Source organism: Phalacrocorax carbo, chromosome 1 (genome assembly GCF_963921805.1).
Source record: "Phalacrocorax carbo chromosome 1, bPhaCar2.1, whole genome shotgun sequence".
Lineage (NCBI taxonomy): Eukaryota > Metazoa > Chordata > Aves > Suliformes > Phalacrocoracidae > Phalacrocorax > Phalacrocorax carbo.
In genome coordinates, this window is record NC_087513.1 from 186,910,725 (window position 1) to 186,927,660 (window position 16,936).

At 42.4% G+C, this 16,936-nt stretch overlaps 2 protein-coding genes across 2 annotated transcripts; one reads left to right on the forward strand and one right to left on the reverse strand.

The window, feature by feature from the left end:
- Positions 1–304: 304 nt before the first annotated feature.
- NUDT15 (nudix hydrolase 15) lies at positions 305–3,516 on the forward strand. The gene is made up of 3 exons (XM_064440865.1): positions 305–957; positions 1,061–1,251; positions 2,088–3,516. The coding sequence occupies exons 1-3, from the start codon at positions 806–808 to the stop codon at positions 2,231–2,233; spliced, it is 489 nt and encodes a 162-aa protein (XP_064296935.1). The 5' UTR covers positions 305–805; the 3' UTR covers positions 2,234–3,516.
- Positions 3,517–6,105: 2,589 nt separating this feature from the next.
- On the reverse strand, positions 6,106–15,205 carry MED4 (mediator complex subunit 4). The gene is made up of 8 exons (XM_064440864.1): positions 15,052–15,205; positions 12,627–12,693; positions 12,110–12,280; positions 11,691–11,748; positions 10,653–10,739; positions 9,750–9,881; positions 6,690–6,862; positions 6,106–6,580 (listed from the first exon to the last, which is right to left on the reverse strand). The coding sequence occupies exons 1-7, from the start codon at positions 15,138–15,140 to the stop codon at positions 6,690–6,692; spliced, it is 777 nt and encodes a 258-aa protein (XP_064296934.1). The 5' UTR covers positions 15,141–15,205; the 3' UTR covers positions 6,106–6,580.
- Between the last annotated feature and the right edge of the window lie 1,731 nt (positions 15,206–16,936).

A 16,936-nucleotide genomic window follows, 5' to 3' on the forward strand; every position in this document is an offset into this window, starting at 1 on the left:
GAGAGGTAGAAGAGGAAAATCCAACAAATATTATAGTTGTTTATAAGGAACATTAAAGTTTGTTCCTTACCTGCTACATAATTGTCTTCCTACAATAAAAAATTGTGAAAATGAAGGTAAAGCCCTGATAGCAGAAATTTTGATTTCTTCTTTATCAGTCAGGAACTGTTCTTTCACATCTGGATCTCTGCTTAGCTAAGGTTTATTTTTTGACTATTTCTTAGTGACTTTTCAGAGCCAGACTCTTGACCCAGCAGGTTGAACTGCAGACTGATCTAAGAGGGGCCACTTTATAAGTTCTGAACAAACCTGCAGTCAGAGACCAACTGGCACCCTGATCTCCAAGAAACCGAGTTGTAACCATTGTGTTTTTAGGCACCCCTCACTCGCACATACTTGTTTTCAAGTCTCAGTGACCTCATCAGCCCCTCTGTATTCAGAGGCCAAAAAAAAACCCAAACAGAACTACAAAATGCAAAACCGTACCGCCACGCGGGCGGTATATCTCCCTTGTGCGAGCCTGCCCGGGAAGCTCGCTGCTTTCCTCGCAACTGGCAGCTGTTGCCCTCACACTTGCTGGCAGCGACGCCCGGCAGAACCGTCAAATAGCGGCTCCGGCTCAGCCACGTGCCTCGCCGCGAAGTGACGTCACGCCCAACGCCCACGCACGTCTTGCGCACTGCCGCGACCCTCCCCCCTCCCCGGGCAACGGCCTCCCACCAAGCCGATTGGAGGAGCCGCCCCCGCCCGTTCCCGCGCTGCGGCCCCGGGGGTTGCGGAGCCTCCCCGAGCGCCCACGGCCGCCATGGGAGAGACGGCGCAGCCCCCGCGGCCCGGGATCGGCGTGGGGGTGGTGGTCACCAGCCCCGCGCACCCCGACTGCGTCCTCCTGGGCAAGAGGAGAGGCCCGGTGGGGACCGGCACCTACCAGCTCCCCGGAGGCCACCTGGAGTTCGGGTAGGAGTCCCGAGGCCCCCCCGCCCCCCTCGCCCCGGGCCGGCCATCTCCCCTCCTCTCTCGTCCCCTGTGCTGAGGCGGCCGTGTCTCCCCCCGCCCGCAGGGAGAGCCTGGCGGAGTGCGCCGCCCGGGAGACGCTGGAGGAGGCGGCGCTGCGGCTGCGTAACCTCCGCTTCGCCTCCGTCGTCAACTCCGCATGCGCAGCCGAGCGCTACCATTACGTCACCGTCCTCATGAAGGGGGAGGCGGAGCCAGGGGCGGAGCCGCGCAACTGCGAGCCCGAGAAGAACGAGGGTGAGGGGGGCGCGCGCGCGCGGCGGGGAGGGGGCGCTCTTCAGAGAACTCTGATTCGGTTGTGTCAAAATGCACGTTTGAGTTTAATTTCTTTCATTTTTCCCTTTGTTACCACATCACTTCGACGTAACGAGGTCAGGAAGTGGCTACAGGTACAATTGTCCTGCAGATGTGAGAAAGCACTTGTTTCCCCTAGGGTTAAGACTTAAGGGGAGGACAGTAATAACTTGCGTTGAGCCCTCAGCACAGGGAGGACATGGACCTGTTGGAGCAGGTCCAGAGGAAGGCCACAAAAATGATCTGAGGGCTGGAGCACCTCTCCTACGAGGACAGGCTGAGAGAGTTGGGGTTGTTCAGCCTGGAGAAGAGGAGGCTCCAGGGAGACCTTATTGTGGCCTTTCAGTACTTAAAGGGGGACTATAGGAAAGATGGGGGCAATCCCTTTAGCAAGGCCTGCTGTGACAGGACAAGGGATAATGGTTTTAAACTAAAGGAAGGTAGATTCAGACTGGATATAAGGAAGAAATTTTTTACAATGAGGGCAGTGAAACACTGGCACAGGTTGCCCAGAGAGGTGGTAGATGCTCCATCCCCAGAAAAATTCAATGCCAGGTTGGACGGCGCTCTGAGCAACCTGATCTAGTTGAAGATGTCTAGTTGATGGTTGGACTAAAGGTCCCTTTCAACCGAAACTATTCTATGAAAAATAACTGTGTATGCAACAGAGACCTTGAATTGGTGTTGGCAATTTCTGCACAATCCACCCAGACCTGCAGAGGCAGAATTGTTACATGATTAATTTCATACTCTGGCTTTTTCTTTTTTTTTCCCTACAGGTTGGGAATGGGTTAAATGGGACGAATTTCCTCCAGCAGATCAACTGTTCTGGGCCTTACGCTGTTTAAGAGAGCAAGGTTACAATCCTTTCACAGAAGAGCTTGATCATCTGAAGGGGTACACAGGAAGTCACCAACTAGCGTGAAAAACTAATTGTATGTTATGTAACAAACCAAAGGACAGACCTGCTCTTTTGGTGTAAAAGAGAAGAGGATGTATCACGTCAAAGTATTACCCTTCCTAAAGCCAAAAAGATGCCAAATGTTTCAGTGCTTTTGCCATATTTCACATGACAGCTGTCTCTCATTCTGGAGCTATCTCTAGGTCCAGTGGTTACCGATTCATGTTTTGTTTTATAGAAAACTCATAGTGTTTTATCTGGTTGATTTTGCTATAGATGAATAGCCCTTGGGAAGTCAGAACTAGGCAGTGAAGCTTCCTGACTTCGAAACAGTTACAGCATCAGGCCCAAGAGAAACTGACTTGTTTAAACCACTGTCCTGCTTTCAATGCAAAACTTTGTATGTCATGCTGCTTTCCGGTGATTATAAATCTCAGACCAGTTTTTACACTTAGCCTTCTCTCATTGCTTCAGTTAAGATACTGTCCTGAACAAAAGTCACATTTTACAGACAACGCCTCATTCTGCAGACAGCAGTATATACTTGAAAATCAGAATATTAGAAACATGAAAAGGTTGTGGTGGCTTGCTGCAGGGATTGAAAATTCCCTGGCCCTTCTTGCCACCCCCTGTCATTACAGGCTTCTGTTTGCGGCCTTGGTTACATTAGAATTTATCTGCAGAAGTGTTTCAGATCTCTGCAGTTGATCTTAATTCCTGATCATGTTACTAAATTCTTAATAGTTTAATGGAAAGGTGCCTACAGTGTTCTACTAGACTGACAAATAATGTGTCATAAATAATATTTTCATATCACATAAATATTTGTAGGTGTAGCTCTATGGTAGACAGTCATACTTTTTGGCTAAAGAGGGTTGTCAGTATTAAACAGCACAGATGGGTGTAATTCTGTATGGCTACTGGGATTTGATAGAAATTGTTATTTTTTTCTATTTGATAGAAATTGTTAATTTTCATTTTGATGTGACTAAATGATTGAACAGGTAGCGAATGATACCACAGTACACAAAGATACATACAAAACCAAGGAGTTTATATTTTTCATTTTTCTAGATCTGTAACCAAATTTGATTCTTTTCCAGCTGTAGTCATTAGGACATCAGCCTAATCCTAACCTATCCTAATTTTAGGATAAAACTTTAAAAACAAAAATCACTAATTGGCTTTTTTTTCCCCTCTTCAGGGTTCTTTTAAAACAGTTTTTGTCTGTTTCCTTTAGCTATACCAGTTGTACAAAGTGTTCTGAGATACCTTCAATTTCTTTTGAATAAAACATAAGCACAATATTGAAAGATTAAAATTGTCTGAAATTGACTTGTCAGTTCTTAAAAGAAATGAGCTTGAAGGGTTTAAAGCTCTTCCTCACTTTGCACATATATTTTCTTAAATGGAGATGGCTCTTTTTGCTGAGAAGCAGAGCGGTATGAGCTGTGAGGATGCTGCTGCCAATCGCAAGCCTCCTGCTTCGAATGTGAAGTATTAACTACGTGCAACTTCCCTTAGGATGGATATTCTTTCTCTGAAGTGAAGAAAGAAGATAACATTATAAAGCAGTTTTGAAATCAGAAATATCACTGAAAATTCCTTAACTAATGTATCTTCTCAGCTGTCAACAAAGAGGCCGTAGGAAGAGTTGACAGATGTCCTGCCCATCTGTCCCAAAGAATAATGGAAAAAAAAGATATTGAAATGATTCAGTGCAATTTTAAATTTTAGAAGGCATCTAGCTCCTGATGGGAAAACCAAGGTAACTGTAAAATGGTTTGTCATGCGATAAATATTTTGTTACCATTATTGCTTATATACATTCTATCTGTTGTAAATATACAAGTAGTTACTGAAATGGGGGCACAAACTGTACCTCCATATGCCAGGGTTTCTGTATCCTTTCTGAGAGAACTGATTAAGCGACTACAGTGTTACTGCAATAAGCTGTCAGCTGTTTTGTACTTAGCATTCATTTGTACACACACCCCCATCTACCCCCAAAAAAATGTTATTCTAGGCAGTTTTTAGCTGCTAAGATTGTCTTTTCAACTAAACGTTATGTTTACTTTGATTTTGGGTACGTTTGCTAAATAGGAAAGTCTTACTATGTTCACATCTAAGCCACTGAATAACAGAACATGTGCAGTTACAGCTTTGTTGTTTGCTAAATGGCTTATAATAAACAGAATTTACCTAAAATGGCATTAGTTACCCAAATTTGAGAAAAATACTCCTGAACAGCATATAGTTTGGAGCACTGATGTAAAAAAAATTGTTAGGATGCATCTTACGCCCAGAGTCTGATTTTATGCTATGTGAACAGTGGGCAGAGCTGTCTTCTGACCTATTTCTTAGATGTAACTCATTGGTCTCATTTAATCCTTTAATACACGAGCAAACCATCCAGAAGAAGCAGCAGTCATTGCTTCTGTTCGCCCTTATTTAAGTCTGGAAACAATTGCCCACCTCCATGATATTTCAGTTAGTGAATCACATGATATACCCACGTAAGAGTTCTGGGCAAACTGTATAGTAGTCACGGAAAGTGTAATAATCATCTCTATTTGTATTTTGTTCTAATAAAAGAATGTCCTTATAAATGACAAGATGAAAGACTGGTAAGCTGTGGCTGCGTTGTAAAATGCATTAAGAGAGGGTCCTTTAGAGAAGAAAATACTAATCCTGTGTTACAAAGCATTAAGAAACTGCACTTTGCAATATTGTGTATGATTCTGATCACACATGTTTAAGAAAAAACAATGTGAGCTAGAACAGGCAGGCAAGGTTAACTAGGACGATTGAAAGAGGCCGGGTGTATTGGGATTAACAAGAATTGAAGAGGAAATAGTTTTCTGTGAAGACATTGGGGGTAAGCAACAAAGAGGAAAAGATGATACTGAATAAAGGTTAAAATATAAAGGTATATGAATCACTTCAGACTGCAAAATAGAGGTGAAATTTTAAATAACTCTGAAGATACTTCCAAAAGGAACAGCTGAGACAAACCCAAATTCCCCATTTCTCTTTTAAAACAAAAAAACCCACTGCCCCATATTATGTGATTGAACCTGACTGCAGAGGTCCTTTTCACTTCTGTATCCTCATGGGATTTATATATATTATTGGTCATATGTGGCAGCATTACTTACAGCAATATTTGAAAGATTGTCTGAGCAAATGAGGAAGTACCCAATCTATCAAATACTTCCTGCAAGGAATCTACGAAATGGAGAAGTGGAGAGAATTGGGATCTGTGCTTCAGGAAACCTGGTTGCAGGGCAGAAACATGTAACTGCTACGAACACCAATTCACATAAGTCACCCTTTGATGGTACCAGAAAACTAAAGAGAGAAGTAGCCATCATAAAATGACTACTTAAGCAAAACAGAACAAGGAAAGGAAAGCCAAGGGAAGTGCCTTTGGAAAGATGAAAGAACTTTGTAGCTGAGGCAAGAAATGCAAGGGATGAAATAAACAAATTAGCAGGTTCAAAGAACTGAAAAAAATATAGATGGCAAGAATAGAGAATCTGTGAACACTCTGAACTGAAAGGAGTTGAACCTGCAGCGTGCCCTGAAGTGTGCCATCCCCCAGGTTGCTTAATCAAAGTACTGGTGAAATCATGCGAATGGGCACTCTACATCACTGCCTCAGGGTCTGCCCAGTTCTGTGTGTACCTAGTAAAGCTCAGCTGAAAAGGACAGACTTAGAGTTCCTGACTGCTCAGCTGCTTCTAAATACTGACTTGGCATTTTGCAGAGGGGAAGATGGAGTACAAATTTCTGAAACTGAATCAGAATTCAACCACATACTAGGATAAAGTGTGCTGAGTACTCAAGTTACACAATAACTCATCCAAGATTTAAGTTTGCAAAATGAAACAAAGTTACATCAAAGCTGAGTTTATTTATGACAAATCATTATATATTACAATAATTACAAATTAATTTTTTAACACCTTATTGCCATATTTTTGTTCTCGGCATACACAAGATGATCAAGAACATGGATTTAGGCAGTAACAAAAAAAAGATACTAAAATTACAAATTTCATGCCTCATTTCTGTGCCATAGAAAAGGCTATCATCAAAAAAGTAAAGTTACTAACAAACATACGAGGGGATTCCCCTTACACCTTTTTTCCCAGGAACTTTGTCATCTAATGTATAGTAAATATATAGATATATATACACGCGTGTCTCTTGCAAACATACGCATTCACATAATCACTGGAAATTTGACATCTCTCCTCCAGCAGAAAGCTCCCAGTCATTTTACTTGAACATCTAATGGAAAACAAATTCTAATGTCCATGGTTTTAAATTAGTCACCCCATTTCTGAGCCAGCTGTTATCTTCTCCCTACACAGGGACACCAGCAAAACAAAAGGGTGTTGCAGTTTGTGAGGAACAGCATCCAACCTACCTTCACCACAGGAAAGGTCTACTAGGGATACTGTCCCTCTTGTACCTAGTCTGAGTCACTGCTGCTGCTTGAGGAATCTGTTGACATAACTTCTACATCATCTTCATTCTCTTTATTGTGTCCTGGAGGCTCCAACATGAAGTCATTACTATGATTAGGAGGTAGCATGTTCATTGACATATCACTTGACTGCCAAGGATACTGAGGAGCGAGCACATCTGGAAAAAAGGGGCATAATCAAACTATTAGCTTTGTATATCAACAAATTAAACAAGACAGGTCAACAAGAACTCCCTTTTAAAATTAAATCTTAAAATCCTTCCTGAATTTCAGACAGATGAAACCCTCCAGTAACAGCTGGAAAACATACCATGATGGAGCCATTCTATCACTGTGAAAGCCTACTCTGCCAGACAGGCCCATTTATGTAGGTGGCTCTTGATCTGTCATCACTCCACTTCAAAACAGTGTATATTCATACAGAGCTTTTCATCTTCAAAGCACAGTTTGAAGTGGCTTAACATTAACAACCACCACTGGCAGTAATGAAAATGGTCACCCTCTGTCAGTATGCAAGACTACATGAAAACATTAGATCAAAAAAAAATACTCAAGGTAGGCCATAGAAATTCAGAGTAAAAGTTTGATCCAAATTTGGTGCTGAAACACCTTGGTTATCATTTTTCCAACAGCAAATACGGTGCATCAGGTGCAAAGGACAAGAGTGTCCTACTACAAAAACCAGGGCCAGCGAGATATTCAAGAGGCGGGAATGCCCCACTGTGCCCCAGCCAGGCCAGCCTCAGTTGCCTCTGACTTCTCTCAGCTCTTGCTGTTTCTTCTCTTCTACTTCCAAAGCCAACCCATACTGTACTCCCTAACAACCTGCCCTCCCCCTGCAAGACTTCCTAGTCTCTCCCTTCCTTGCCCCCAAAATGGCTCCCATTTCAAAGCTGCAGTACACATCTATATGCCATTTCTGCTCAGTTTTAATTTATGCTCCTACTGCTGTGCTTCAGTTATTCTCCACTTATTACCAGGTCCTGTAGCCAAGTCTCCCCCACAGAAGAAAGCAGCTATCTCCCACTTGCAGCAAGAATTAAAAATAATTAGGTAGAATCAGAAGTGAACAAAAGCCCATGCACATCGGACTTTGAGCACAGAAAAAGAGGGCACTGTCTAAGTAGGAGGTCACATAGACTGACTTACTCTCACTCAGGTGCTGACTAACTCTGAAGCACCCAGACTCCACAAACATTGTAGCTCTATATCTAAGTCTGCAGACACCTGACATTCCATGTATGAAATACATCCGCAGTCCCCTAACACCAGATGCATTACCTAGCTGTACAAATCCAACCCACCAGCAGATGCGAGGACATAATGCAGCCTTTTTGCCAGTTCTGGGCCCACTCTGGAAGACCAGCGATAGTACCAGGTGGTCTCATCCCAGCTGTGGTGAAGTTAACCAACTCTATTTGAATCAGCTGAGAACGTAAGCCGGTGTTTAACATTCTGTGGCAATGCTTCAATGCTGGAACCAGTCCACTATTAAACCAGGTTGAATACATGTGTTGAGCAGCCTCAAAATTTTGGGGCTACCAAGCAGCCCAGTGGCTGCCTTGCAGACTCAGTCAAGACTCAGTAACTGGACATCTCTCTGCAGATGTCTCTAAAAGGACTAGATCCCATAATTAGCATTCTCAGGACATGCCTCCACACGCCAACAGATTCAGAATCTCTACACAAAATGCTGGGGCAGGCTCTACTTTCTTTAAAACAAAGTTTTGATGTTTCCCTGTTACCTGACAGTCTAATAATTAGAGGATTTCCTCTAACATTGGAGGCCCAGATTCAATTAAGAACTCTGAGGAGTTTAAATTCCACGCTTTCCAGCTTCTCAAGGAAAAGTCCTAAGGAGTGGGCTTTGAGTTCTTACAGAGACAGCACTCAAAAGTAAAAGGAGCAAGTTTGCATCCCCTAAGGCAGGAGCCAGCCAGAACAGGCTCTACTGAAACAACTCCATGAGGAAGACACAACCTTGACATGTCTTGTGACCATATTTCAAAGGAACAGAAAAGATACACAGGCCCACCCTCAGCACTTCCCTGGTGGGTTGCTATGGACAGGTGTCAGGGTCCCACTCTTACTCAGCTCACTGACCCATTCTATCCAAGGCCAGAGGTTTAGAAAGCAAGATGATGCAGAACTTTAAGTCACATCCTAAGAAGTGACAAGAGGATTAGACAGATGATTGGAAACACAAAATCCAAGTTTGCTATTTCTCCAGTGGAGTTGCAATACAGGATTTTTAATATATTCAGTATAATTTTTGAAAACAGTATAATTTTCCCTAACATCTGCAAATGGCTTAACAGACATATAAGAACTGTTACAAATCCCCTATGAACCCAAACTAAGAATTTTTCCACAATTCAGTCTAGCCATGAGAGATCGATGCTGCACAGGTACAGAACCACGGAATTCTTGATTCAGTGACTGTGATTTACTGCTAAATTTTATTTTAGCATGAATGAATGAATCCCACTGAAGTCATTGGAAGTGCCCATTTCATTAAGCAGTTAAGGGATTAAAGCTCAATTCCTACACTCAAGGTACTACCTCACCAGCTGTCCTTTGCATGTGTTCTCAATCCAGAACTCCTAAGCAAACAGTCTTGCTATATAGAGCATAGACTTAAAAGAAAGGTAGGGAATGACAATAGACCCCTTTTCTTCTGAATACAGCTTTCACAGTTCCATACTTTGTCACCACTGCTAAGAAAAGTTTGCTTTGAAAATTACTCTTTTCAATATGATTTCATATTACTTAATTTACAGCAATTTCAAGTAAGTTAATTGAGGGGTAACAGTGAGTTTTGTTTATATTGACTTAGTTGTAGTGTCTGCAGTATGATTTAGCATGAAATAAATTTATGCAATTTCCAATTGTTAACTTTATTTACTAGATCTTCACTGCTAGGGAACAATGTTAGCCATAACTTTCATTATTTTAACTCTGATTTGCCTTTGCTAAGGGAAACACAAAATTGCTATGACTGTACAAAGAATAAAGAAAAGCAAAACAAAACTGAATTTCTCTTACCTGGCAGTCTGCCTGCTGCAAGTGCATCCCCTGGTAAGTGTCCATTAACTCCATTGGTGGATGGGTTGTTCATCTGACCCAAGAGACCACTCCTCATTTCCAGATCAGTAGGATACGGCCTACGTGGGTCCCCTTTAAGAAAAAACACCAAAGAAATGTTTTTAAATATTTAACAATTGCCTTGCAGATATTAACTTTTTCTTCAGTGCCTCGCTTCCAGACCAAAAAACCCCCATACCTTGATTGCCTGGATCAGCAATGAGCATCACACCTGTTTTGTTAAAATCTAAGTCTGCCTCTTTCACTTAGACTTTCTTTATGCATTCAAACTTGGCAGAAAAAGCACATTAAAAAAAAGAAAGAAAACACAAAGGGAAAAAAAAAAAACAGGTTTAGAAGGTATCTTTGCTCTCCCTGCTACCTCACAGCTGAAAAGCATGGACAGGAATTAGAAAAAACACATTCTCATTTTGGACAAGGAAGATAGTTCCCAAAATTGAAACCTGACATAATGAAAACGCTGTTTCTGACTACACTGATTATAATATTCTTTACAGAGAATGTTAGTAAAGGGCAGGAAGGAACACAACCAAGCATGTGGAAAAGTCTTTAACATACTTGGTTCTAACTTATAATTCAGGCCAACATTCAGGGGAAAGAAAGCAAACAAATGAGAGCAGAGGAGGCCAGTCAGTAATGGAAGCATGCAGTTTCATAGCCTCTTGAAGATGTACATAAAGGGCTTTGACTATCTATTTTTCTTGAAAATATTAGATGTAACAGCTGAAAATAATGTTACTCTGATAAACTGCAGTGTTTTTCACTATATAAAAACATTATAAGAACAGACACTAATCATACCTTTTTATTAAAAAGATCTATTGTCATAAACATGATAGTTACCTGGTACCCATGTCAGAGGGGCACAAACAGCATTGCTAGCACTGATCCTATGGGCGTATTTAATTATTTCTTCAGAGGAAATGGCACCTGGAAAAATGGAAATAAATTTACTATATTCTCAAGAGATCGCATCATTCAATTATTTTGGAATACCGGACACTAATATCAAAAAGGTTGGGAATGCCCTTTTGTCAAACATTAAGAGCATGCTTCAAATGCAATGACTGCTTAGAGAATTCTTATATTATGTAAGGATGAGCTTCGCAGTGAACTGATTTTACACCCACGGGTTCAGTACACCTTCAACAGCAACAGTTCTTCAATCTTCTGAAAAACACAAACCAATCTCTTAAGCTGTACACTTGACAGGTACAATTTGTAAAACAACTTCAGCATCCACTATGTTACAGAGTTTTCTGTAGTAAATAATTTTTGTTTGTTCGTTTAGTAATTGCAGAGCACACATGTAATAGTCCTTCTAAATACGTGCCTGTATTACAGTAACAGAAACTTTATTAAATTATTTGATTTCATAGATGAAAGAGGTGTAACAAAATAAGACATTGTAAAAAAAAAGAAAAAGAAAATGCCTCCCACAAAAAAAGAGAGTCAGTTTAGCTTGGGAAGTGCCACAGAGTAGCAGAAATTGCTACAAATACAAATGAGTATCACCAGCTAGTCAGTGTTTCAAAAACCATGCATATGCACACAAACATTCTCTCCCATTCCTCCATAGAGCTACTGAAGCAATTTGGTGAGACTTTCAGGTAATCAGATATTGTAGTATCAGTCCAAGAACAGTGTTGAGACACTTGAATTTAATATTAAGATATGTTTGCAAGAAAAAGTAATTCATTCCTGCCTTTATTCTGAGGAAATGGTTACAGGTTCACAATTAAATGGAAATTTGTTCACACACAAAGCATCCAAGATCTGTGACAGTAGAATTAGAAAAAAACACACCAACCCTAACTTGAGCTCACTAGCAACTTTCTTTACAACTGCATTTACGTGGTATGTACAATCGTGGATACTCACCTTTTCGTGCCTTTTCAATTGATTTCAGTTTTTCCTTTGCTTGATAAACAGCTGTTGCCTAGATGTAAAAAAGCAACAAACCAAACCTTCAATGCATCTTTACTTTGTAAACTTCTACATAAAATCAGCTCTGTGAATAAACCCTTGCATTTAATTGCATTTTAAGAGAGAATCTATTCAGTGTACATTTCAAAATATACAGAAGTCAAGTAGATTTGGAAGAAAATTAGCATTATAAAACAAAACTGAATACCATGAGAACTAAACAATATTTGACTACTAAAAAAAACCCCAAACCTCCAAGCTCTTATAAAGCTTTAAATATTTAAATCTTCTCAAACTAACACAACACCACTTTCTCCAGAAACACCTTTTTCACAAGTAGATGCTCAAAAGCAAATGCATCATTACAAACTTACCAGTATGTGCTCTGCTTCTTTTAGTTGCTTCTGCAGCTGCTGAATGTCATTATCTCTCTTTTCTACTACTTTTTCTAAAAGCTGCATTTCATGATGGATTTTCCCCTGATCAACTGCCAACTTCATTAGCTCTTGAAACTCTCCATCTCTCTGAATCAGCAGTTCCAGAATCTATTGAACAAGAGTTTTGTAGAACTTTCAGTATAACTAGAATAACAGCACACTCTCAAATCATGCTGCAAAGAGCAACTGACATCCATAGAAGTACTTCTGTTTCCATGAGAAACTAAACAAAATTTCTCCCTCTTTTTGCAGAAACAGCCTACGAAGCATGCAGCAAATGAACTAACAAACAACATGAGGACCATGAATGCCTTTGTAGTGGGGCCAGAACCTCATCATCACCATTAGCCTGAGTATAGGCAATGACAAAGGGAGAAAGAAAAAAAAAAAAGAAAACATTAGAAGTAAAGCATTGTGCTTTCCCAAAGAAATACAGTTTAGAAAGTCGGCTTACCTGGCTCTCCTCTCCTGGTTGTGGAAGCTTCTGATTTCTTGAAATTGCCAAAATTTCAATTAGTTCCCTGAAAGGGAAACTGTGTTTGCACAATTTTCTAGGGCATTATTTGTAAATCACATCAAGTCATTCCAAAATTGTCAGAGTACTGATATCATTACAAAAGTGTTCATGGGATTCAGTATTTTTTAGTTTTATAGTACAATGTTGGCAGGGATTTTTCAACTAAGAGTAATTCTATGAATAGTCTCATGATTGGAGCATGTTTTCTTCCTCGTTCTTTGAGCTCATGAAGTGCTAGTGTGTATCTGTACTCATGAAATGTGCTAAGCTCCTGCTGAACTACATAAGACAAGCTGAGAGAAGAAACAGCACAATGAAATGCATTCATATCCTACTTCTGCTGCCTTTGTTTGTTGCAGGAAGCATTAAAGTTCTCTTTGCTATTTTACTTCTCTACTTTTCCTCCATGTTTTTCCCCAACAGAGCAACTTTCACACTTGGGTTTAGAGCAACTAAGTCTACGCTTTCAAACTCTTAAAGGGTTTGTTGTGAAACTACTTTTATAACACGTATTTCCACAATCGTATATCAGTTGTATATCAGACACACACAAATACAAAAAAAGCTAATAATATTCTGGTGCTAGGTTAGAAGCTCTTCTCAAAGAAGCCTCTTGATCACACTTCCAGGAACCCATTTACTTTAGCACCATTCTGAAAAGCCGTGAAGAACCTCAGAGGGACTCACTAAACAACAAGATCATGATGCAAAAAGGCATTTTCTGTAAATTCAGCAAATTCATTTGGCTTCTAAGACTATGGATGGCAGTTCAACGCTACGCATGAGTAACTGTCTATCTGAAGATGCTGTCCTTGGAAGAGCACTGATTCTTTGCTTGGTCCAGTGCAAGCAGCTCAAGTGGGATGTACAACCCATACAACAGCAGGGCCAGAAACTTAAAATGAAAACTGGTACTTTTCAAAATGTCTGAAAAAGCCCCTAGCCAGCAAAGCTCTAACTAGCACCTTGGTCTACATCTCTTGTCCACTCCTGAACACTAAAATAATTTAAAACAATTAGAGAATAAAGAAACTTGTCATTATCACTAAAGCATTATTATCCCTGACCAACACTGAGCAGTAGTAGCAAATAAGATCTGTTGCAAATAGGTCAACTACTACCATGAAGGCTGATGTCATGGAGGATGTAATTCTGTCCTGTGATAGCTGGATAACACAAAGATGCAGATTCAAAACTATGCAAGGGCTACAGATTAGACATGTTGCTTAATTTTTGCCTTTACCACCAAACCAGCACCATGATTGTGAAAGGCCTAGATCCACAGCGCTGCAAGTTTGCTGATCAACAGGAAGATTCTCTAAACACTGCTGAGGGTTGCTCTGGATTCATTATGGTAGAATATTAGTCCCAATATTTTTTTTTTTAAAAAGTTTAGATAAAGAGCAAGTCTTTTTTTTTTTTTCTCCAAAAACACATGCTTTCCAGCAACCCATAAGTCACAATAAAATCCAAAACTTAAATTAAAACCTAACCAGAAGGAACATGAGCAACTGACCAATATATTCCTTGTCCTACCAGTTGTAATCACACAGAGTGAGCCAGCCACATACATAGTATAGGTTATTCCCTCTGAAAAAGTTTTCCTAAACTCCTATTCTCCTCGAGCCGAGGAAAATAATTAGGAACCAGTTTAACTGCACTAGCAGCTGTGCCTCTACAACATGGTGGACAACTTGGACGAGGGTTATCGGTCCAGCCTCAAGAGCATGGGACGAAGTATCCGAGCGTTTACATCACTCCAAGGTCGAGCTCTGCAGCCGGCTTTGAGTGAGTTTAACACTAATAGAGGCAACGACCAGAACGGCTTAAGTCATGCAACACCGTCTACAAATCTCTGACTTAAACATAATTTTAAGCGAATAAAAAAAAGCCTAAAATCGGTGTGTGCGCATTTCACAGGAAATACAGGTGTCAGCCAGGGAAGAAAGGCAAGTGGAAGAATAAGGAAGCTCTCCTTCTGCTCTGGAAATAGGAAATAACGCGCCGCCGCCGCTGCTCTCCTACTCGGGGGAGAGCTGCGGGGCACCGGCGGGACCGGACCCGGCCCCCCGCCGCGGCACCAGCCCCATTCCCGCCGGAGCCGGCCCGGGGGCGGGAAGAGAGACGGGAGACGCGAGTGCCCGGGCCGAGCCGGGCCCTCCTGCCGCCCCGCAGCCCAGCGAGGGCTCGCGTCAGGCCAATCCCGACCCCAGGGCCACCCGCTCCTCTGGCCGCCCCCGCCGGAGGCTCCGCGGACGCGCAGCGCCGAGCACCTTCTCCCCACGCCCCGGATCCCCGCCGCCGCCCGGGGCCGTCCCATCCAGGCACCGAGAGGGGGGAGCAGGGAGGTAGAGCACAGTACCTGGCCAAAAGCTCGAGATCCTCCAGCGCCGCCAGGAGCCGGTCCCGGGTGCTGCTCCGCTCCCCACCTCCCCCGGTCGCCGCCGCCATCACGATGGCGGGCGCGGACCCGAGCGAGAACCACCTCCCGGCCGCGGCGGGGGCGGGGCCAGGCCCGGGCGGGCGGGCGGACGGGCAGCAGCGCCCCCGCCGGCGGAGGTGCGAGCTGCGGCCGCCCCGCGCATGCGTAGCTCCGACCCTCCCCTCCCCGTGCGGCGCGCGCCGGGGGCGGGAAGTTGCTGAGGGCTAACGGCCGCTGTGAGGCGCGGGGGGATCAGGCGGCCGTGGCTTGTGGCGGAAAGCTGTGGGTGTGAGGGGAAAGAAGGTCACGTCTGCCTCGGCGAGGCCAGATGGGTGTTTGTAAACGCCTTCTCCTGGAGCTGGGTCGTTACACAAGGATCTGCGCTTGTTGCTTTTCTGAATGCGTTTCCAGTCCCCGGATTTGCATAGAAGAGCCTCTAAATGAGATTTAGATGTATGCTAAAGACACTGAAAACAAGCGGCAGAGAACGGACTTGCGACTGAATTATGTCTTAACTTCTTTAACTCAATGTCTAAGGGTCCAGATGTCCTAAAATCCTTCAGGTACTTTTTTATCAGGTCGAGGAAGAAACGTTCCTTTACTAAAGGCTGAAGGAAGTTACGTGGCTGATACTGAAAATGTAACAAAAACCCGAGCTTGAAATCGGGCAGAGCCAAGAGGTCCTTCTACCTGGGCTGTCTGTCCCATAAGTGACAGGGCCCAGCAGTGACCTGCCTGACCTGCCGATGCTACCTGTGCAGACACATCTACCCAAGGAGGCTAAGGGCAGCTTTTGCATCCATTACAGAGGTCTGCACATGATGGTTGGAGCAGGTAACAGATGTGCATCCTGCCACCAATCATGCCAGCAGTCGAGCTATAATTTAAAAATATTGGGTTTTTTTTCAAATGTTGCTGTATACGGGCTGGTGCTGTGAACAGGCCTCTAGCTCTGGGTGGGGTCACAGTGAAGCCAGTGGAAATTTTTATATTCATGAAACTTTCTGTAATGTGAAGAGATTGAGAGAGAGCGGGGGTGGAGGACAGATGAGGGAGCACAGAGTGAAAGCTAATCTGGGGCCAGGGTTTATAAACAGGGCAAGTGCTTCCACAGAAGAGCAGGGAGTCCCCAGACCCCACATCCATCTGCTGTCAGCAAGCAGCTGCAAAACCTGCCAGCACAGTACTTGTCTTCTCTCCTGATTAGAGAAAGCACTAGATGAATGATAACATCCCTGATACTTCTGGTATTTGCTCTGATTATCTTTTCACCTTCAGCAATAAGTGTGTCCCTGAGAAATTTACACTTATAAAAAAGAAGGCAAGAAACTCATTAGTCAGTGATTCTTTGAATTGTGGTTTAAATAAGCAATTCAGCATTACGAGATTTGTGATAAAGCAATGAGATTTGGCAACCCTGAGAAGAAGATAACTCTGCTAACAGGAGTTATTTAAAATTCATTTACAATATGCAACAACCTTCTGCGTTCTGACTGGGAATAGTTTGGGAATTCTCTTTAAACTACATAGCAGATAAAACCTCATCAAATAGTTCTGCCCTTTAAATAACTTTTGCTTGGTTTTTTTCCCCCCAGTATTTCCCTAATTTTGTTCAGGGAAAGATCTAATTAGTGATGCTGTCTAGTTGTGCATCCACTTCACTGATTTGTTAGAGTGTCTGATGGGTGCATAAACAGAAAGAAACAGCAACTTCGAAAACAAAGCAATCCTTCCGCTAAATCATTTTCTTCCTCATATTTATTTTGACATCTGAATTATTTAGACCTGAAGTAGTTTCTGATATATTTCAGAGCCATAATACTAG

Coding starts and splice junctions, on each gene's coding strand:
- NUDT15 (XM_064440865.1), top strand. CDS start 806: ATGGGAGAGACGGCGCAGCCCCCGCGGCCCGGGATCGGCGTGGGGGTG. Junction 958..1,060: donor GGAGGCCACCTGGAGTTCGG/GTAGGAGTCCCG, acceptor CCCCGCCCGCAG/GGAGAGCCTGGCGGAGTGCG. Junction 1,252..2,087: donor CGAGCCCGAGAAGAACGAGG/GTGAGGGGGGCG, acceptor TTTTCCCTACAG/GTTGGGAATGGGTTAAATGG.
- MED4 (XM_064440864.1), bottom strand. CDS start 15,140: ATGGCGGCGGCGACCGGGGGAGGTGGGGAGCGGAGCAGCACCCGGGAC. Junction 11,749..12,109: donor AAGAAGCAGAGCACATACTG/GTAAGTTTGTAA, acceptor TTTTACATCTAG/GCAACAGCTGTTTATCAAGC. Junction 10,740..11,690: donor AATTGAAAAGGCACGAAAAG/GTGAGTATCCAC, acceptor CCATTTTTCCAG/GTGCCATTTCCTCTGAAGAA.